This window comes from Hippichthys cyanospilos, chromosome 16 (assembly GCF_059441005.1).
Source record: "Hippichthys cyanospilos isolate Australia breed blue-spotted pipefish chromosome 16, RoL_Hcya_1.0, whole genome shotgun sequence".
Taxonomy (NCBI): domain Eukaryota; kingdom Metazoa; phylum Chordata; class Actinopteri; order Syngnathiformes; family Syngnathidae; genus Hippichthys; species Hippichthys cyanospilos.
This window is the reverse complement of record NC_142384.1, coordinates 14,791,634-14,813,191: the sequence shown is the minus strand read 5'-3', so window position 1 is coordinate 14,813,191 and position 21,558 is coordinate 14,791,634. Positions and strand designations below refer to the sequence as shown.

Here is a 21,558-nt window from a genome sequence, read left to right as displayed (position 1 = left end):
GATCAAGTGGAAACATAACTAGAAATGCGGTTGGTGCAAGCATCAGCTCAAGTAATTTAAGCAGATGCTTTAAAATAAAAATGTCATGAAAAATTGTAGCGACTCACAGTTACAGTCCCACAGTAATAACCAGGGACACTGGAAAATTGACTAAAATGAAATAGTTTAGTGGGTTTTCTTTCCACAAGGACATAATTTTGGATCCTAGTGAGCTTTTTTTTTTTTTTTTTAACATCACCACTTTTTCCATTCACATGTCAAGTGTTCAGTCTACATGCCTGCATGTGACAACTAGTTTGGGTTTTGAAAGGATAAAGTCAAAAGCATATTTATGTTGCACCACTGATTGATCCAGCACGATATGATCCCCCAATCACAATTAATTATTTAAAAAAAGTAATAATAATAATAATTGGTTAGCTTGACGTAGTAGTTGTCAGTAGGGACATCTTAAATTGTCATTAGGTGTGATTGGGTGTATAAATGGTTGTTTGTCTCTGTGTGCCCTGCAATTGGCTGGCAACCAGTTCAGGGTGTCCTCCGCCCTACTGCTCAAAGTCAGCTGGGATAGGCACCAGCAAGCTTGCGACCCTTATGAGGATAAGCGGCTTTAGAAAATGGATGGATGGATCGTTCCACTTGTAGATTGTAACTTTCCAAGATCCACATTGTTTGTTCCAGCATAATATTTATTTAGCATAAATTGATGCCGTCTGCACGTCTATTAGTGTAAACAACAACAATTGTTAGTGTTATGCAAGGCAGTAAAACACGCATGAAATGTGATGAGAAGGCCAGTTTCAAAAACTTTAATTTACCAAATAGTTTATGGACACGGTTGCCTTCGAATGCTTTTATTTTGAAGTTGTTCCCGGCAGTTGTCTTATAGGATATCTATAGCCCACTTCTCCTGTCTCACTATCTTCCATTAAACCTGTTCTCTTATTTTGAACTGATCTGGATTTTGTTCCATTGGCGTTTTGTCTGGTGTGACATTTTTTTTTTTTGTGGATTTTGTAAAACCGATTTATTTGATGCCTGTAACTACCCATCTAAATTACACTGCACTCCTCCTCCTTCTCTCCCCCACACCCATCACCCCCTTCACCATCTGTTGACCTCATGTCATTTTTACCTTACGCCACCAATGCTGCTCTTTCTCTTCTCTTCCACTCCTTTGCTCCAGTAACTCCTCAACTTCTTTCTTTCTCCTAAAATAGCGCGTTGGTGAGAAAGAAAATAAACAAGAGCAATGCTCTTTAGTTTTGACCTCAAAGCGTCTTTTTGAGTACGTTAGAACAGCCTCAATTTCTGCATGTCAGTCTTCCAAAGCCCCTCCTTTACAAACAACATTTTGTAACGGGCCGAGTGGAAGCTGTACTATTTAGTTTGCGATACTATCATGGAAAATGCATAAATTGATTAGATAAGAGCCGTAGTGTTCTTAAGCGGTACCATATGGCTAAAGTTTGCATGCACTGTGTATGTTTGAGAGCCAGGTATCGAATTCAGCTACTACCACCAACCCACAAACCCTCCCCCAACGCCTTAAGAAAATATAAATCACACAGCATTCTTCTCCCATGACTCATTGTCTCCATTTCACCAGTCCCATTACTTTATAGTTTTCATTTCTTTTGCTTGACTTTATCCCTGCATTCCTCCTCCTTTTCCTCCGTTTCTGTCTCCTTATTTTCATTCCCTTATTCGTTTTTTGCTCAATCCACCCTGTCCCGCTTTCGCCCTCTTTTCTCATCAGATTGATTCCAGATGTTGCTCTAACCCTCCTCCCAGCCTTCTGTGTTACCTCCCCTTTCTTCTTTCCACTCTGCTCTGTTCCTTGCAGAAAGCAAACGTCTATAATTTGATGGCCGGGTATAATTTGGGTTGAGATTTAATTGGTATTGCGGTTCTTCGCCAGGATTTATTTAGTAGTGCAACACACAAACCATTTGCAGCAGTGTGGGTGCATTTCAGCTACCCGATTGCGAACGGAGATGTAAGTCGCATAGTCGACAAGACCCAGGCGGTGCTTGAAAAAATTGCAAATGACGTATAACACGTTGGGCACATTTTTGCATTTTCAAAGACACCATCCCAAAGTTCATTCAAGTAAGGCACTTTCAGACACCAGTCAACTCTGACGAACGTACTTATTGTATTAATACATTATTTTAACCATCCATCCATTCTGTGAATTTGACCAAAAATTGCGATATATGTGGTATATTGTTACAATGCAAATTAATACACAGACAATTGTTTGTATATATGTATGAAGTGGACTATGTACCAGTATGTAGCGTACATACTGTACTGCTCGCGGTCTTTTAAGTCGAGTTCCAAATTGACTCAGTAATACTAGCAGCAGCAAAATGCTTGTCTTTAGCCACCAGCTGTTTTTACAAAGTCACTGTGTTGTCCAATATGAGCGGGCTCATTCCCCTCTAAATGTGGCGCATCAAGGAGAGCGTTCCCCCTGGAGACAAGGCGTGAGGGGGGAAATTGGTTCCAGATGAAACAGGAAGTGGAGAGAGGGAGAGAAACAAAGAAAAAACTGTTTTGTATGAGCAAGAGAGAGCACGTCTAAAATACAGTACATAATCTCTTCCTCTCTCTTTTCATATAACCTATGTTCATTCATTGTCCGAATCCTCATTCTTCCTCGTACCAAGAAATTATGGACAATTCCGTGCTTCCAACTCTAGGAGAACGGATTTGGAAAGGCCCATTTGTTTGTTTTCACAGGACAGTCCCAAGATTTGATTTTTGATCGGTACAATAAATATTTTTATTTACATTACAGTCAACGTCATCCTTTTTTAAAATCACTTTTGCTTATAACCCATGCATATACAACCCAATACTATGTAGTAAGTGAACTGAAATTTCAATTTTCCGCTTGAAGATATCCCCACTTGTTTGCTACTCTAATAAATTCATTGATAAGAAAAATGCAAAGAAAGAAGCTATTGAGCGACTTGCTCAAGACTCTGATATGTTGTGTTTATGACTACATATTATATGTTATATATTTATTGATATATCCATCGAGCAGCCAAGTCCTTGTGATAAAATGTGTTGTGACCTTCTTAAACATTTGCACTTGTTTACTTGAAATAGTATAACTAGAAATTATTCCTTTAGCAGGGAGATATGGGTTGGGACATGGGTGACCCCCTTTGACCCCCTCAGAAGTTACATCTGCCATTTTCAGTGCTGGAGAGTCACTCGACCTAAACTGCTAATACTATTTATCTGATCCTTACTCCTTTGAACCTAAAAAATATCCCTTTTGAAAGACTAACTGTACTATCCCTCTCTCATAAAACTGCATAAGCCAAGCTACCCCCCCCCATCTCTCCAACGACATTCTCATGTTTTTCTTCTCTGTCCTTCTCATCTCCTGTAGGAGAGTCGTGGCATGAGTCTCAGTAGGAGGTCATGTTTTCTCTGCAAGGCATGCCAGCAGGCAGTTCTGCGTTCGTGTCTTCTCCCTGTCTCCTGTCAAAATATCAGCGTTTGGTTAACTTTCACCCATTGTTCCAGTTCAGGCTCTACTGCCCCCCTCTTTTGTTCCCCTTTGCCTCCTCACCTCGCTCTGCAGCAAACAATAGTTTCTCTAACCAGGACAAAATAATATAGTCACAGACAAGGGGGGACAAGGGACAAGAATAATCTAATTAAAATTAATTACTGAACAAAACACTCAGCACTGGTTTCTGGGGCATGTCCTGATTGTCCATTTTGCATGTTTTGCATTTGATGCACAGTCAATTTGGAATAATTTCCTTTTTTGAAGAAACAAATTGAAATGACAACTTTTTTCCAGTTGTCATTAATTGACAGAAAATTACCATTGATAGTTGCAACCTTAGTCTGAGTATTGTTTTAAAAGTGTTTAAACCTTTATAATATTCACAACTGTCTCATAGAAGCATTACTCTGAAAATCTCTGAAAAAACAAATTACATTTGCAAACATTTATAATTTCAAACATATCCGTTATATTACCGCCACTTACATTCCACTTGCGCTTTTTCCCCTCCCCATTTGTCTCTTTCAGAACAATGAACCCTTAAATCCTGGTTTTCATGGCTACACACCTCACAATCAGGTAAGAGACCAGTGAATTCAAGTAAAGCTTTATGACCAGAATTGCATTTTAAAATACATAGATACACTTTATATCGTTTATTTAATTAAAGCCGCTTCTATACACATGAACATTAGAGAGACGAGCAGAGTTGCCTGTTAGTCAGATTTTGTATTTAGCCCATTTTCTGTGATACCAACGCCGGAGCTGTCATGGAGACCACGGTGACATGATGAAAGCCGCTTCAGGGTGTTTGCATATTAAATGTTCATGCATTGTTGTCGTCCTGCCATGTTACGCAAGTTCGTCTTTGCACAGCCTACATGTCTTGGACTTAGCAGATTTGTTTCAGTGAAATACTACCAGGTTTTTGAATGTTTCAGTCTTCCTCTTAACTCCCGTTTTAACGCTCTGCTGCTGCTATTTTTGTTGCTGTTCCACCATCTTTTGAATACACGCTTGATTCATCTCCCAGGGAGGTGTTAAAGTTTGTGAAGGAAGGGAGGGAGGGAGGGAAAACAGTACTTTTTTTTTCTTTTATCGAAAATTAATTGGAACGTGAAACAGCTTACTAAATTGTGTTATGGTGACTCCTGTGCAAAATGTCTATTTTTAGTTGCTAAGTTTTATACAGATGTGCACTGCCATTAGGGATGCAATTTTTCAGCAGACCAGCCAGAAATACATCCTATGATTATCGTACAATCAATCTTGAGGACTTAAGGAGTAAAATGAGCCAAGAGATACTACTAGAAATGTAATTCCAAAGTTTTTAAATCAGGCATGGACGGCACAGCACCGTTTTAAGTCCCTTTTTTTCTATCCCAAAATGCTTTGCCCTGCTTAAGAGAGTACTTGGCTGTAAAAATATTTCACAAGGGGTACATCATTGAAAAAGGATAAAAACCATTGTTATAGAGTACTTTTCTTAAAAGGGTGTACGTGGTGTAAGAGGTGTAAGTAATAAATGTTTTTAGTACATTTAGTTGTACGGCAGGAATTGTTGTATAACTCTGTCAGGCGCTCTTTAATTTCTCACTTGCGTCATCTGTTGGTAGCTCATAAACCAAGCCTTTTGGAGGACAGGATGAAAGAACCTGGTTGCGATTGAGCTCCTCTTTCAAAGGCCCGACACTCAGACAGCAGATCGCAATGCTGTTATCATCTGCTTTAGAGTAAGCTCGGCACCCTGCAAATGCTTTCATATTGTTTCTCTTCCACTCTCCAACTCATTTGAAGCATTTCCCCCATGAATATTGCTCGCGGTAATGAGTGCCTTATGTGCAGCGTTGTGGAAGACTGCTTGACAATTTTCTTATCTCCTTCTGTGCAGCGGTGCACTTTCAGCGGCTCAGACCAGCTCAGTGCGTGAGCGGGGGATGAATCTGTGTGTATGCATTTGCAACTTCTATTTTGGTGCGCTAAATGACAAAGCGCTTGTGTATCCTCCACCTTTAGTTCTCCCTGCACTCGCGGACTTGGAATTTCTGTGTGTTTTGAGATGTAGCTTTCTGGCGGTGCCACAGGAGGGAAGTGTTGGTCTGTGAGTCCCTTCTCCCCCGCAGACTCCTTATAACCCAACATGGGAAATTTCCTCCTCCCATATATGCTTATTTTTCTGGTCGTCCTCTTCTCATCCTTCTCCGCACTTGGCATCTCCTTTCTTGGGAATACAGCTCTTTTAGCTGCTATGGCAGGAGCTTAAAAAGGGCACGCCTGGGAGACTTTAACTGTCAAGTTCAAAAGCAGCTTTATGTTTTGTTTCTTCCCTTCTCTTCTCCCAAGTATTTATTTTTCCCAGTTTTTGTTTGTTTGCGTTCTGTCAGGTCATAAAAGTTGATTAAATGCAAGTGAGGACACAGGTAAAGAAGAAGCACAAGAAACCTTTTAAAATGACTATCCTTGCTGGCAGGCACCCATCATGCATATGTTATTTAGGCGAGGGTGTGAGCTACTTTGTTTTCTTGCTCATCCCATACAAATTTCTCGATTTCTGCATCCCACAAAACTCTTGTATTGGGACATTAAAAAAATGCTGATTAAATACAACATTCGTTTTTCATCTGGCAGTACTAAAGAGCTTCCGTTTGGAGTACTAAAAATGTGTTTTCTTCAAATAGCATGTGAGTGTGTTTTCGATTTTGTTGCATACTAATTTCTAGGGGTCGGGAGGATAATTTGTAGTGATCCAAATGTTCGTTATTCCTGCTGACTTAATCTGTACACAGACTTGTGGTTATAGTGCAAATATTGTAAATCAAGGCCTGTCATGCTGGATTAGCTAGTTTAATGCTTTCCAACTTTTATTAATTTTCCTAATTTCATTCACATTATAACTATCAAAGCAGCAACCACCGAGAAAGAATGTCATAAATATTATGAAGACTGAAATAAAGATCATCTTTTTAGTCGTCTTCTACATGAAACAGATGGATTGACAGGTTTTATGTGCCTTTAGCCATCTTGGAGAGAACACTAATATGTTCTGCCTGGCACTGATAAGTGAAAAAACAAAGTATTTGAAATTAGTAAATATTTTTGTGGCAAATTAAGTGAAATTGAATTAATTTCAGCAGTACTGATCATTTGGCAAACTATTGTGCAACATCACATCAGGTAGCTCATTACATAGTGCATTTTGGGTGCTTTTAGATAGCATTTCCCTATCATACATTATGGATATGATATACACGAGTGGTCATTAATTGGGCTTGATCGATTAAAGTGGCTGATTAAATGGCCTATAAAATTTTGCTTAAAATAATGAGCCACGTGGCAAATGTGCTGATTCGAACCTTTTATTTTCTAACCTTTTACAACAGGTTATTGCACGTAAATCTATACCATAAACTTGTAAGCTTTTTTTTTTTTTTTGCAACAATATTTTTTGTGAGGAATAGGCACCAAGTTGTTCTGAAAAACAGGGCTATTTGCGTACAATTGAAGTGCAATGGGAGGAAATAAAATATTTTCTTCATTCTACATGTAATTTTGTTTTAAATCATCAGCCAATTAATTGGTTATTTATTCCCGCAAAAACAAAAAACTGCAAAACGACCTCAAAACATACAAATCCTGCCTTGCCCTACTCACGAACTTCATAAGTATTTGCTGGTCTAGGCTTATTTTCTAATGGAAAAAAAGAATAGCCTATTGATTATCTGTGCATGAAGTTTTGGGAAGAAAGCCGTTTTTGTGAGTCAGCTGGAGAGCTCACTTGCTTCTGTGTGTCAACCAAGGTTCACCAGCATATGATCACAGCAGCCCATCAGTTTGTGCATAATGCGTATGTGTTTGCGTGTGTTTATCGCAAAATTCAGTCTGTGCGCCTAATCTTCAGATCATCCCCATTCATCCTCTCATCCTCCTCACTTACAGCCCTAATCCTGTCATCCCTCACTCTTTCTTTTCACTCAGCCCTTTATCCATTTATCTCTTCATCCTGTTATCTGTCGCTCGCATCCACTAGCCCATTGTCCTTGCCCCCCACGCTGGACAACTCCCTCCCAATTCTCTTTTTCCACACCACCTCCTACTCTGATCCCGCCCTTCCTCCATCCCTCTGGACTCAGTTCCAGCCAGACTCAGCAGATGTCTGAAAGCTTGGCATCAAGGCTTCTTTCCGCAGTGCTCCATCCCTTGCATATGGAAGTGCGGTGCGGAAAATTGCTCTCACAGCTCTGCAACAGCACAGTGTTTGGACACGTGGACCTGCATCTAGAATAACAATGCATTGCAGTATGCTAAAGATTAACGTCATGTTGTGGTTCAGAGCGTTGGTATTCCCTCATTTTTGCGAGACTTCTATCCGCTTTGAAGGCAGCTACTGCAGAGGATGGTGAGCTTGGAGCCTACCCACACAGCTAGGTCTTCTCAGACTGCCCTAGTAGCTAGCTACTGCCGCTTTTTGGAGCCGACGAGCTGTCATGCAATAAATAAATCATCTAAAAAAGCTGCAATGCAGTGGGGGTTGCCTTCTGTACTCTCACACTGCCAGTGTGACTTGAAGAAAGCCTTTTCTTCCCGCCCGTTTTCTCCTCACCAGGGGATTGAGAAGACTGCAGTGAATTCGATATGATTCCAACCCAGTGAAGATACAGCCGGCTACACGGATGCTCTGATCGTTCGGAGAGACTGAGACTGAGAAGGAGGTTAAATTTAAAAGAGAGGCGGGAACAAGGGTAAGCAGGGGGAAGAGCGGGATGTGTAACATGAGTGAGTGAATGATAGACAGACAGCAAAGAGAGAAGAGAGCAATAGAAGGAGAGGAGAGTCTCTGGCTGTCAGGCGGGGAGAGACGCTAAGGCCTGAGGCGATTCGAGCGGCGAAGCCGACTGGTGAGACGAAGGAAAAGAGGAAGATAGTGACAGGCGGTCGAGGCTTGCGTTTTGAAGAAGCGACGCGGCGGAGAGAAGGAGGAGTGGGCGAGGGAGAATTTGAATGTGAAGACGTGGACTGAAGCCGCTGTCAGCTCATGGTTCTGGAGCCCAGGCCAAGGAGCGGAGGAGCAGGGGGGGAGGTAGGAACACACCAGGAAGGGGAGACGAGAGGGACGGTGAAAGTGGAGAGCTGGTCAAGAGTTGTACCGGGTCAGACGATGATGGGGCTATACTACCCAACTGCGCTTCTGGTAAGTTCTTAATCACAGCCTAGCAACTCGGTGTGTAGTGTTGAGACTGGAAATGAGAACAAAAATAGTGTATGACAATAGAAATTATATTGTGTTGTGAATTAAAACCCAATCGCCTGCTGCACACGAATGTGCTCTCATTTAAATGCTTGTTGTATGTACAGTTATTGCCTGAATTTGGATTTTAAAGTAATACTCAATAAATATTCATTTAAGTAAGCTTAGATTTATTAAAAAGAAAATCTATATGCCCCGATACAGCTTTTTCACTTCCAATCTGATCCCCATATTGCAGTATTGACCAACATATACATACAAACAGGACAAGTGGATTCACACTGGGACAAAATTGTGCCAATATTAAAAAATTTTGGATGTGGAACAATAATGTCCCAATTCCTCTGTGATATCGGAACCATGTCCGATCCAAATATCAGATCGGGACACCTCTTTACAAAACCTAATCATGTGTTAAATTTTCAGGCAACAAAAATTAGTTGTAACATAAACTTAACATTCATATCTTGTGCAAAAACCAACCTTCCAGTATTCTTCCACTTGTGCATAACCTCAAGTGATATAGCTAGATTTCAAAATGTCACATTTGCAAATGACAAATTAATCCTATGAACTTGATGTGAGAAATGTTCTATTTTTATTAGCAACATTGTTGCATTCGTTGTTGCATTCGTTGATTGTGGTTGCACGCCTCGCTGCTGTAAATGTGCTTCATAGCAGATAGAGGCCCTGGGATTAGCTGTTTTGTGGCTCAGTACTAGAATATCCTCTTCTCTGGTTTGCTTTACAGGCCTTGTGTAGGTTTAACTGAAGCTGTAGTGACCTGTTTTGACAAGCTTGTATGACTACACACAGTGTCATGTACAGTATATTTTGTGTAGCATGTGATGTAATGTCCCTACAATTCTTGTTAAGCGATCCACCATCATCAACCAAGACTTCCATGTATGTCTTTGGATTGATGCTGACAGGTGCCAAGGCCCTGTTGTTGTGACACACGTTTTCATTACAGAGAGAACACACATCTGATAGTTTTCATTCAACCGCTTTTTAGATACTACTGTCCTCTTGGATCTAATTTGAAAATATCACCTTATATGACACCGTTTTAGTTAGTAGACTGTTAGTAAACTACTGATGTACTTCTAAGGAACATCTTGTGGTTGGCCCACACTGAGGAAACATCCGAGGGCTTTTTTTTTTTTTTTTTTTTTTTTTTTACTAAATTGAACACATAAGTAGATGGACAGTTGCCTTTACTTGATGGACATTACAGTGTAGCCGTTTTGAGTAGCTTGAAGGGGTGTGTCACTACTTTGAATAGTGCGGTAGGTTGGGGATTTCTTCTCCAGCCTCCTCCAGAAGACATGTTTGAAAGCATTTCCAGCCTCTGTCATACAACTTTACTCACAATTACATATGGGGATTGTTTGATTAATGGGTTTGTGTTAATGGCTGCTACATTCAGTGACTTTGTCTTGTGCGTAGCTCACTGTGGCCCAGCAGGCAGGCATTAGACTCACGCTTGAAAGGTTTCCTGCAAAAGGGCCGCTTTTCCATCCCTCATCTTCTCTGTGTATGGAAAAACATATGGTGTCACAGGTAAAACAACTGGGCTTCTGTGTGTACATGGGGTGGGGAAAAAAACGCTCATTGCGAACAGTTTCTATGACAGTGATGTGCAATTTGTAAAAGTGGATCCTTAATATTGTTTAAAATATTTGCACAACGGCTAATGATAAGACCAGGCAACTCCATTGGAGCATGTCGGTTTTCCCCCCGTATTCTCTTTTGCTTAACTCTCTTTATCTTAAAATGGATTGAGTTCTGTATAGTTAATGTCTTCGCAGAACTGTAACGACATCAAGGAGATAGCGGAGTACTGTTCTGGGCTGGAAAATGTGTAGCCAGATAGATGGCTCATTTAGGTTATTTGAAGATGTCAGCTTCACACGGCAGGGCTTAATGCTCAATTCCAAATTTTGGGTAAAATCCCTTTTTTTTTTTTTTTTTTTTTTTTTTAGGTCATTCACATTTCCAAATAAATGCAACATGTATACCTGTGTGTGAACATCAAACAGCTCAAAACTGTCTCGCATGCGCAGTGGACAGCGTGATGTCGCACAGCTTAGCGTTCATGCTTTCAGTAGTACTACAATGGATTGCCTGAATGGCTCTCATACTGTAGGAACAATATTTTCAATCTTTTACATTGAAGGAAGATTGGAGGGGGAAAGATGCGGTATTTGGCCATGGCCTTTTGTGTCGAGGTTCCAGATTTATTGTACCATGCTGTATCCCTGGCTGGAACTCAAAAACTCTTTAAGCTAGGACACGCAAAACCCGAGTGCTTTATTTGACATCAAGGCACGAATATGAATAAAAATCGGGCAAATTGTTCTTTGTTGGGAGGTTCTTGGGATCAATGCTTGTAAGCGTATATCTGACTCATGTGCTTATTGCCCCCAGTATTCACAATTGTGAAGTCAGCAGTTTGATATCACGGCTCAAGCAGTCCTCTTTGTTAGTGGTTAAATAACCACACCAAAATGCGGTCGCTGGAGCCAGGTGCAGCAGTGGCAAATTGAGTTGCTACAGTGCAGTGGAAACGGAGCTTCGAGCTTTGACGTCATCTTGTAGCTAGGAGAAAATACTGTAGCTCTGACCACAGTTTTCTGATCCTCTCAAGGTAGAAGCTGCAAAACACATCAGCATTCACCCATTTCCACGCACGCGATCAGCCCCACCTCAATAAGACTAGAGATTTTCCTACTGACTGCTGCTTTATCACACACTGCAGCTCAATCTTTTGAGGATTGCACACCATAAATGTCTTTGGTGCAGATAGGTCGAGATCCTCAGCTGGCTGTCAACTGCCAATGTGGTTGTCACTGCTGTAAAACGTTGAGCAATCAGGCTATTGGATTAGGGAGAGCGAGCGGGACTGTGCTCATTTGCTTTGCGGCAACTCATCTTGCTTACTGTAATTAAAATGTCTGTCTGTAGAACCAAGTGTTTCTAGGCGTCACCCAGGCCACAGCAGTGAGCAGAGCAGAGGCTAATGTTGCATCATACACTATATTTGGAGCAATACGCCGAACAATTTTTTTGATAATTGATTAATCTTTGATCATTTTGTCAACTCATTGCAGCAACAACTATAAAGAATGCGTCCACTGTATTGTTGATGTTGCCGTAGCATAACCGAAAATAAAGCAGGCGCGATCCGAGACAGATCCATATGTATTTATTGACTACTGTAGTCTAGTAATTACACGTTCCACACAACTGCCTTTGAATCTGTCATTAATCACTTGACTGGGATTATTATTTATGTTGCTGTATCCATCTATTATGATCCCTGCATTTCAAAATGTGTATCGAATTTTCAAACTCTTAATAATGCATGTGTACTGTAAATATTTGATGGCCGGTTTTGACTGAAAACACGCCTGCTTGAGATACAGTGTGCAGGCAAAAGGAGGGGGGGAGTATAGTGAAAAGCACAACATTAAACCAAAATTTGTATCATTCTAATATTTTGCAAGTTGCAGCTTGACAGTACATCATTGTGAATTTGTGTTAACCTTCCCTTTTGTTTTTGTTTTTTTGGTCAATCTGGTCTCCTGCAGGGGGCTCAGGATTCAACAGGAGCACAGGATGGTTTGGTGACCCCAGCCTTCACAGCATTCCCTCCTCCACCCCCTCCCCAGAATGGGATTGCTGGGACAGAATTTGGCCCTGGGGCCATGTTTGGTGCAGGGGGTCAAGGTCCAGCTGAGGTAGGCGCTGGTGCTAATGGGGAAACCACCAGTACCACCATCAACAACAATGTAAGCATTGTGTGTTGTCAAAGGGTTTGCTGGTAGTTAGTCAGCCCTAACTCTAAACTAATATTCGTCACTCCTGCGGAGTCAGTCTTGGAATCTTTGAAAAGAGCATGATGAGGGTTGGTGTGGGAACATTCAAACTCTGATGCATGAGGAACATTTTCAACCTTTCTTGGTGTAATCATTTATCTTTGTCTTTTATGCAACTTTAACTTATTTCACTTTTGTCTGAACATGTTTTTTTCTCCTTCAACCTTTTAAGATTAAGTTAAAGGCTGAGGAGACATCTCAAGGGGAGGCAGCTGTACAGTGTGGTACTGGAGCGTCAGCCGCAGGGGGATCTGGAGGAGACTCGCCAGAGGCCAAAGGAACCCCTAAACGTCTCCACGTTTCAAACATCCCATTCCGCTTCCGTGACCCGGATCTCAGGCAGATGTTTGGGGTAAGAATCTGGCATCTGTGTAGCTTTACGTCCAAGAGTATCAGTAGAACAGTGAAAATGCATTAAGGATTGGAAACAGTGGCTTGAGACTTTCAGGGATGAACTATCGATGTTTTATTGGGCAAGGAATATATGTGTCAGTGTTAAACGAGTGGAAGGGAAAGGAGAAAATTTAAACAAAGAAAATGCCGGCAATATGTTCAATGTGCAACAGTGACCTCTAGTGCAAAATGTTGTACTTGACAATTCAGAACCTTTTAGATTTCAATCGAATGTACGCAAGTGAAATAAATTTATATAAATAAATAAATATTTTTTCGTATTATTTCTGCAGCAATATGGAAAGATTCTGGACGTAGAAATAATTTTCAATGAGAGGGGCTCAAAGGTAAGCAAATTCATCCAATTTTGACCCAACACAATATGTGCTATACTTCAACAAAATACATTTTGTGTTACAAATTTAAAGCAATATTATGTTGTATTGGAATATTAAATGCTATTGTTCTCAAACTTCAGTTATGTATTGAAGTGAAAAATGGCGACTTTCCCCCCCATGACGAATCAGTGTCTGCTTACTTTCTTGACCCATGCTTTACAACCACAGGGTTTTGGCTTTGTGACATTTGAGACCAGCGCTGATGCAGAGAAAGCCCGCGAAAAGCTCCATGGCACTTTGGTGGAAGGTCGTAAAATTGAGGTAATTTTCCCATCTGTGTCCACTGCACTATTCTGCCCTGTCTCTATTGCCATTCTAACTCTTTAGAACCCCTGCTAGCTAGCATTGATGATGCTCTGATGCAGCACATTCATATCCTACTGCCTGGTCCGCTGTAATATTTGTTTTTGCATTTTTTTGGTTGTTTCCTTTTTTAATTTTGTGGTGAGACTGATTGGGGGTGCAAGAACACATATTTACGGCATGCTGGGGTACTTTTCCTATGCAGCGTTTTTTTCCCCCCCTCTTGAAACTGTTATCTCTTCTGCTTTTCGACGTGCAGCTTGTAGCCACATTGATACAACAACTTTTCACCAACAATTGGAATCATGTCTCTGTGGTTGGCACCTGAGGGCACCAGAGGAATGCAGTGGAAGGATAATGCATGGCAGATTGCTATTGGATACCTCTTAATTCCCCGCCTCCCCCGGTGTACATTTAGTCCTGTGTTCCCCTCGCCTGATTTTGTGGCTAAGTGGTGATTGTGGCACCTTGTGCAACAGCAGCATGCTGGGAATCACGGCAGCACTGACGCATGCTCACTTTCTGTATACTGTATTTTTAATTAGCACTAAAGACCCTGTAAGCGCATTATAAATTTTTCGTTAAGTCCTTTTGCATTCTGATTTTTTTTGTATCCGTTATCTGTTTTGGATCTCTTGACCCAGGTCACTGCAAGACAAGAGCTCTGCATGGGCTAACTGTGCTGACTTCCATTTGTGGGTGTTGAATGCGCGTGTGTGTTTGTGTGGACGTGAGAGCGAGTTTCGGCAGGACCTGCATGACAGATGAAGGCTGAACATGTTCCCCTTTCAGTCCTGCATTCTGTTCTTCTGTTGCGTTTGCAAATACAAGATAGCGGCCTGTATCCACTTGTACAACATCCTCTGCCAGCTCCACTTTCAGTCAATCAGCAAGCTGAAGGGATATGGATGGAGTTATTTGATGTGGCAGCCTGTCTTGTCCCTTGCATTGCTTTAAGATGATTGTGTCTCCACCCAATTAATGCATGAACACAATTATTTCTCTGAGAGAAGTTTGTTGCATGCACTGTTGTACTCTTGTTACAAGTAGTGAAGTAGTCATGTTGGGCCGTAGCGTGTGATGAAACAGTAGTTGGTACAGTGTTCATTTATGGTGCATGGGCTTGAAGAAACAAAGGGCTGGCACAGGGCACATCTTGGGTTTGGTGTACACATTCTTCCTTCTTTGGAGAAAAGGCCCGGCACTTCTATTTGCGAGAGTGCCGTCTGGAAGTTCTCCTATCTTGCAGGTGTTGCTCTTGTAAACATTTCCTTTAATTGGTCATTTTCAGAGTTTGGTGAACCATGTTTTCATGAATACAGTTGGCGACATGACATTCATAATAATAACCGTAACAATTCACAAACTCTGATATCTAGCTCTACCGGATACAATGGTTTTACTTAAATGTTTAGTGTGTGTCAAGGAGGCTTACTATTTTTCACTGGCATGAGTTACGTTGATGGAGCCTAATTGTGCATGACGAGTATTTTCCTCTGGCACTATGTAGTCTAACCGAGATCCGATCAGGGTGTGCAGATCCTTCCCTTGCATGTTAATGCTCAAGCTGTTTGTTATATGTATTAGTTTTGGTGATGGGGTTATGTTTTGTTAGCATGGAATGTTGCACCTGTGCAGGTCAAAGTCATTGTCTTTTCATTGCAGGTAGACTGAATAATTATTCACATTCTTATTTGGAATGTATATCTATGTGTGTATTTAAAAAAAAAAAGTCAAATTTTTCTCCTCTGTTATCATAACTGCCGATTTATGTTGGTACATGCCACTGTTAAGCTAACCAAGCATGTAAGCGGCCTAATTTTGATAAGTGAAGAATTGTTGCTGTTTAAGTTTTGCTGTACTTTTTTTTTTTCCCTTGAATAAAACTCTGCGCTCCGGAGGAGTCAATTTGCTTTAGACATCTAATGCATCCACGTAAGTTGCCCGAACATGACTAACTTTACTCTATACTAAGCTTGCTCTTAAATCACCATTGTTGCTGTAGGGCAGCAGTTCTCAAAAGGTGGTACAAGTCCACGTTGGGGTATGTAAGATTTTAACAGTGTTTCTGCAGCTAAATCTAATGTCATCCTTTTTAGTGACAGAATGTTTTTAAGTCAAGAGCAAGTTAAATAGAAAATGAAGCAACATATTGCTTAATTGTGTTATAACGACTCCTTTGCAAAATGTCGTATGCCTTTATTTTAATGTTTTTTACAGATGTACATTGTCATTTGTGATACAATATACAGGTCACTGAGCCAAAAGCAGATTATTTTATGCAGTCTATCTATTCTGGAGTCGTTGAATAAAACGCTTCTAGAGATACCACTGCAAGTGTAGTTCTAAAGTTGAATAAACCCGACACGGAGGTCACAGCACTCTGCTTTAAGTCTTTCTTCTTTATTTCCGTCCGATTTCGGCATTACGCTCTTTAAAAGTATACCTGGCTGAGGAAAAAAAGTTCAAAAGGGTTACGTTGAAAAAATGAAGTTAGCGAAATTTCTGTTGTCACAGTTTAATATTATGACTTGTCGTATTCTCAATCGGACATCCTGTCTTTCTTGAAAGCGATGCTCATTCTCTTAGAGCACTGCACGCTCCTGATTAACAAGCGGAAACACGGCCCCTCATCGCATTATGCTCCCATTCCCCGTCACGTGCTTTGTTGCGTATTGGTCCTTCCTTTGTGAGCTAGTCTTAACAGGAAATATCAACTCCTCCACAGCGCAAAGTTTTAATCAGGCATTCGAACACCAGTGCTAGCGTGTGTGACACATGGTGTAGTTGTGCATGTGTAATCTCATCCAAATAGGGCTCATCTCAGGGTTTGATCATCACTGCATGGGTATGTGTGGAGAAACTTTCTCAGCCCCAACTTCTTCATGGTGCCACACACTGTTCATTTGGGCAGACATTGACCATCAGCGATTTCAAACTTCTTGAGGCAGATCAGATTTTAAAATACTTAGGTACAGTACCTAGTTTATTATTGAGGCAAGCCCCTAAACTGCAGATTCACTCCATTTTAACATCAAAACACAGTTTCAACAAAGTTTGCTTGAACATGGACAAATGGATGGTCAAAATTAGTTTGACAAAGATCTTTACGCATCATAATTTGTGGATTTGAACTGAAAGAAATACAGTATTAAAAGATAGTTTTCTCTTTGGCTTTTCCATCCTTGTCCTCCTCGCTGTCACGTGTAATCGTTGTCTTCCTCAATCCCTACCTCTCTCATTGCCAATCCCTTTGTTTCTTTTTTCTTTTTTATCATTTCCTTCTTCTTTGCACCCAATTACCCTATTTGTTACATTTTCGAGTCATTTGATGTCTCTTTTATTGGTTGACTGTAGATTGTTTTATAGTGTTCATTTTTGATAGGCAAAAACCTTCCATTTCTGCTACTCTCTAAAATCAATTTTCCAAGTACAGTATTGTTCTCTTGTGGATTTACTTGAGCACATCAAGATGAATCAACTCATTTCCACATCTATCTGATGAGAACCTTTACCTTTGTGTCTTCTTACTGTATAATGGGGTAAAGTTAATGTTTCTATCTTCTATCAGCTACATTTTTGCTCTTTGCCAACACATTGTTAACAAATTGTTCTTTGGAGCACGTGCAGTATTCTTTGCATTAACAGGCCTGACTGTAGTAATGACACGCAGATCCCTGTTAAGCATTTGGGGGCTACCATTTTCTTTCCCTCCTCTGTCCTCTTTCGCTTTCATTCTCTTCTTCTGTAACACTGCTGCTGTCAGGTTTTTGTTTGACATGGATGGTGAGGGGATGACATCTAGCTTTCTTTTGTTGCCTGGATTATTTGTTCCTTTATTTATTATATTTTTTTCTGTTTCCCTGACGACTTCTGTGTGTTGTTGTCAGTCTCCACGGTAACCGCTCGCTGTTTCTGCTGCAATGGTAAGTTGTGTACAAACGTTCACCACTGAACTGATCCCCTTTCCACCTCACCCCTAAAATGGGATTTTTTTTAATCAACATGTACAGATTGCAAAATCATCACTGTTATTTTACTATCATGATACTGGGGAGCTTCAGGCCCACACATTTTATTTACCGAGATAGACGGTTGTTGACGATATCATTTTACTGTCACGGCGTGGAACACACAGAAACACTGTCTACAATAGTCTTGATTGTGTAACAGTAATACTTTCTGCACCTATCCCCTCCGCACCATGCCATTAACACCTCACTGAGAATGATCCAATGTAATCACCCTCCTCTATGCAATGACACGGCTTTCCACAGTCTCTCGCTTATCAATCATTGTATGTATGATTAATTTATAAAGAAAAGAACACCGCTGCGAATATTTTTTTTCACGAATGCAGGCTGTTTATTTCTTTATTTGTACCTGCCAGCTTTTTAAATTCTAGCAAGTTGCACACATTGAAAATATTGATGTTATGCAGGCTGTTCATTTCTTTATTTGTACCTGCCAGCATTTTAAATTCTAGCATGCACACATTTAAAATACTGATTTTAGGAACCTTCATCTTCACAAAGAAATTTTCCATGGCACCCTAATTGGTTGCCAAACTCCAATAACCTCAACCCCTTGGAGGGGACCACTATATATTGAATATTTATTTGTTTAGTTTTGTGTTAAAAATCACATTAGAAAAGAAGCCAAGGCCCTCCAGCTCACTACTAATCAGGCAGTGTTGTGACCATATGTGCCTCTAAACCGATGCGGGGTTTACGTTGCTGTTTTGGGGGCTCTATTTTGCTGCCGTTTTTGTTTTCTTCTTTTGATTTGGTCTTCTTGTAGTGGATTGTCTGTGTATTAGTAGTTGTAGTGATAGTCATAGTGTACTGGTCTTAGTTTGTGACACATAGTTCTCTGCCTGGCACAGTGTCTCATGTCCATTTTATTTCTCTCCTTTTTGGGAATAAGAATTGCTCTCCCACTCTTTCTCCCTCTCTCCTCGAATTCTATCTCTCTTGCTCTATTATCTCTCACTCTCGGTTCCATCCATTCTTTGGTGCTTTGTTTCCCAACCCACATGAGATCTTCAGGAGAATGGTCACCAGATCTAATTGAATGATGCACCTTCATATACTTATATTTTTATATAAATATATATATTTGGATTTAAATATGTTTTTGTGTTACTCATGTAAATATGATCCCTTGTTTCTTATTTTGTCTTTATTTTTGTATATGGACTGGCTCTGTCTGTACTTCTCACCTGCATCCTTTCCTCTTAACACACCAGTTTTTACCATTTTTGTCTCATGTGTTTTATGTGGGAGTGCTGCGATAGTTTTGATTGGTCTCTATGCTGCATCCGACGCTTGCTGATTGGCTGATTTTTTTTTTTTCTTTATGGTTTTTTGGTTTCTTACTCACTCTTGGTCATGTGATGCGCCCATATTTGGCTGCCTGTAATTTCTGTGTTATATGACTATTGATTTGTAAAATCAAATGTTTTTGCACCCCCTTTTACTCTCCCTTGTATTTGTTTGTATTTGTTTTTAGGTGTGTAAACCCCACAGATATGGTTTCATATGGAAATGTGATTTTACTTTGATTGGGTCTCATGGTTAGAAAGGACTGGGTGAGCATGGGCATCAGGGACAAAAAGTCTGAGTGTTTTATTAACCTTTTAACATTTTCAGAATTACCTTCCAGTTGCGTCTGTTGATTTGCATGTCTCCCTGTCAAGTTGTCCTATTCCACTGATTGCACAGAACACAAATTCAGCTACATATTGGACATGCATTCAAGTATACACCATTACTCCCATAAACTAGCTATCATTAAACATCTCACAGCATGTATGAAATTTGCCTGTATAGAAAATGTTCCGCGTTAATGTACTTCGCTCATATGCCTACGGCACTTGCATGAGACAGCTAGGCAAGCTAAGCTAATTGAATCGTTTGACACTGACCTTGTCTTCTGCAATGAGGGGAAAAGAAGGCAAAGCTCGTTTCCATGTGAATGAAGCTCTGCAGATAAAGAACATGACTCAGTTAGAGAGGTAATATGGATGGCAGTCCCAGCCATTAATGGTCTCTAAATGGGAGCACAGCGTCTATGCGCACACAAGTACTCTCATTCCTCAGTTCTCGCTCCTTCTTCAGGCACACACTCCCCCCCTCATCTTACTTAAAGGTCATAAATCCTCGGATTGCGGCACAGTCAGATTAAGGATCTTGGGCAGAGGGATAGATTCTTTTTCTTAAAGCTCATCAAAGGCAGATGAGGACAAATTATGGAAGCGTAGCCTGATCCTTTGAAGCTTTGAGACGATGAATGATAATCAGCCGTCTTGAATTGAACAGGCTCGTTATTAGACTAAAACATCTACCACCATGCGTTTGTGCATGCCAAAAATGTCCTCCTCCTCAATGGTCGCTGCAGCAATTTTACCATTTTAGCCCGTGGCAGCCCTCGTGTTGTACAGAGTACGTTACAACTAAGACTGCAATAGCATACATTTTACAGATGCACTAAGATTGAGTTGACACCCATACTTCCCTGGCATTACCGAGTAACTATGATCCAAAAACACTACACAACACAGCATTTGTGTTTTGATAAAATGGTCTACATTCAAATCTATTTGAGTGTCTTCTCTTCTGCTGTTGTCTTTGTGGCGTTAATTGTGTGTCCTTCCATTGCCAGGTGAATAACGCCACAGCCAGGGTGATGACTAACAAGAAAATGGTCAGCCCCTACCCTAATGGAGAGGCTCTAAGCACACTGCCTTACGGTAATAACACTGTCACCCATTAATGATGAAGCCCTGCGCTCGCCCAATAATCCAAACAAACTAGATGTTCAGTGTTAGCAGTTCTGTGACAAATCTCTAAGAGCTTTTGTCTTTTTGCGTCAATGCTCTTCATAACCGCCATCTCCTCACCTATTTCCCAATGCTCCTCTTCCTTGACTTTCAGCAGGGTGGAAACTGAGCCCAATGGTCGGGGCTGTGTATGGACCAGAGCTCTATGCAGGTGAGTCATACTGACAATTTTAATCTTCATTTTTTCATTCACATTCACACCCACTCTCTAGTCTACCTTTATTAATGAACTGATGCTTAGTACCCGTCCCCTCTGCTACTTACAGTATTAAAACGAAACCCTGGAGGCTGTAGTACAACTATTTCTTTTTCTATTTATCCGTTGCGTATTTTCACCCTGGGCTCCCACTTGTTTAATATGTAATGACTCCACATCCTTATACATTACCTATAAATTTTCCATTTCCTTTCCCTCATCCTCCACCTCTTCCAGTTCCAGGGTTCCCCTACCCTTCAGCAGCGGCAGCAGCCACTACAGCAGCGGCAGCGGCTGCCTTCCGTGGCGCCCACCTTCGTGGGCGGGGTCGGCCCGTCTACAGTGCAGTGCGGGCAGCTGTTCCTCAGCCTGCTATCCCCGCATACCCTGGGTAAGAATGTTACAACTCTTACAGTAGAAGTGTTACAGATCTCACACCATTTTTACAATGGCGGCGCTGCAATTGGCGCCCTAGCCTTCATTGAGGACCCTTTGAAGAACAAATTTGAAATCTGACTGGCTGTAATCAGCGCCACTGATTCTCAAGTCCCTGACCACATATGATTGACATTGCAACACGTAAAGGCTTTTTTTAATTTGATTGGGCAAAAAGTCTACTCAGTTCTATCTATCGTTTCATTTTCCTCTTTCTGTTTGAGCAGTTGTTTGTTTGCCACAGCTGTGCTCACGCAGAAGCTCAAATATTGTTCACACTCAACTCAGAAATAAATCAGTGTCAATTGGACAGCAGCTTGTCAATGAT

At 40.9% G+C, this 21,558-nt stretch overlaps 2 protein-coding genes across 6 annotated transcripts in view; one reads left to right on the top strand and one right to left on the bottom strand.

Moving 5' to 3' along the window:
* LOC148410810 (RNA binding protein fox-1 homolog 2-like) overlaps nucleotides 1-21,558 on the top strand; it is a 35,237-nt gene that overhangs the window by 5,115 nt on the left and 8,564 nt on the right. Inside the window, exons 2-9 of one of the 4 annotated variants that reach the window (XM_088436131.1) lie at nucleotides 4,067-4,117; nucleotides 12,377-12,526; nucleotides 12,837-13,016; nucleotides 13,351-13,404; nucleotides 13,624-13,716; nucleotides 20,422-20,509; nucleotides 20,694-20,750; nucleotides 21,033-21,186. In XM_088436131.1, the coding sequence (XP_088292257.1) occupies nucleotides 4,067-4,117; nucleotides 12,377-12,526; nucleotides 12,837-13,016; nucleotides 13,351-13,404; nucleotides 13,624-13,716; nucleotides 20,422-20,509; nucleotides 20,694-20,750; nucleotides 21,033-21,186 (827 nt within the window). Of the gene's footprint in view, nucleotides 1-4,066; nucleotides 4,118-7,859; nucleotides 8,727-12,376; nucleotides 12,578-12,836; nucleotides 13,017-13,350; nucleotides 13,405-13,623; nucleotides 13,717-20,421; nucleotides 20,510-20,693; nucleotides 20,751-21,032; nucleotides 21,187-21,558 lie in introns of those variants that run through there. The other 3 variants (XM_088436130.1, XM_088436128.1, XM_088436132.1) reach the window with 3 other exon arrangements.
* The window catches only part of LOC148410809 (retinoic acid-induced protein 3), a 34,616-nt gene continuing 16,454 nt past the window's right edge, over nucleotides 3,397-21,558 (bottom strand). The window contains exons 4-5 of one of the 2 annotated variants that reach the window (XM_088436133.1): nucleotides 19,685-19,742; nucleotides 3,397-3,504 (exon numbers count right to left, since the gene is read on the bottom strand). In XM_088436133.1, the coding sequence (XP_088292259.1) occupies nucleotides 3,443-3,504; nucleotides 19,685-19,742 (120 nt within the window). In that variant the 3' untranslated portion in view covers nucleotides 3,397-3,442. Of the gene's footprint in view, nucleotides 3,505-19,219; nucleotides 19,470-19,684; nucleotides 19,743-21,558 lie in introns of those variants that run through there. The other variant, XM_088436135.1, reaches the window with a different exon arrangement.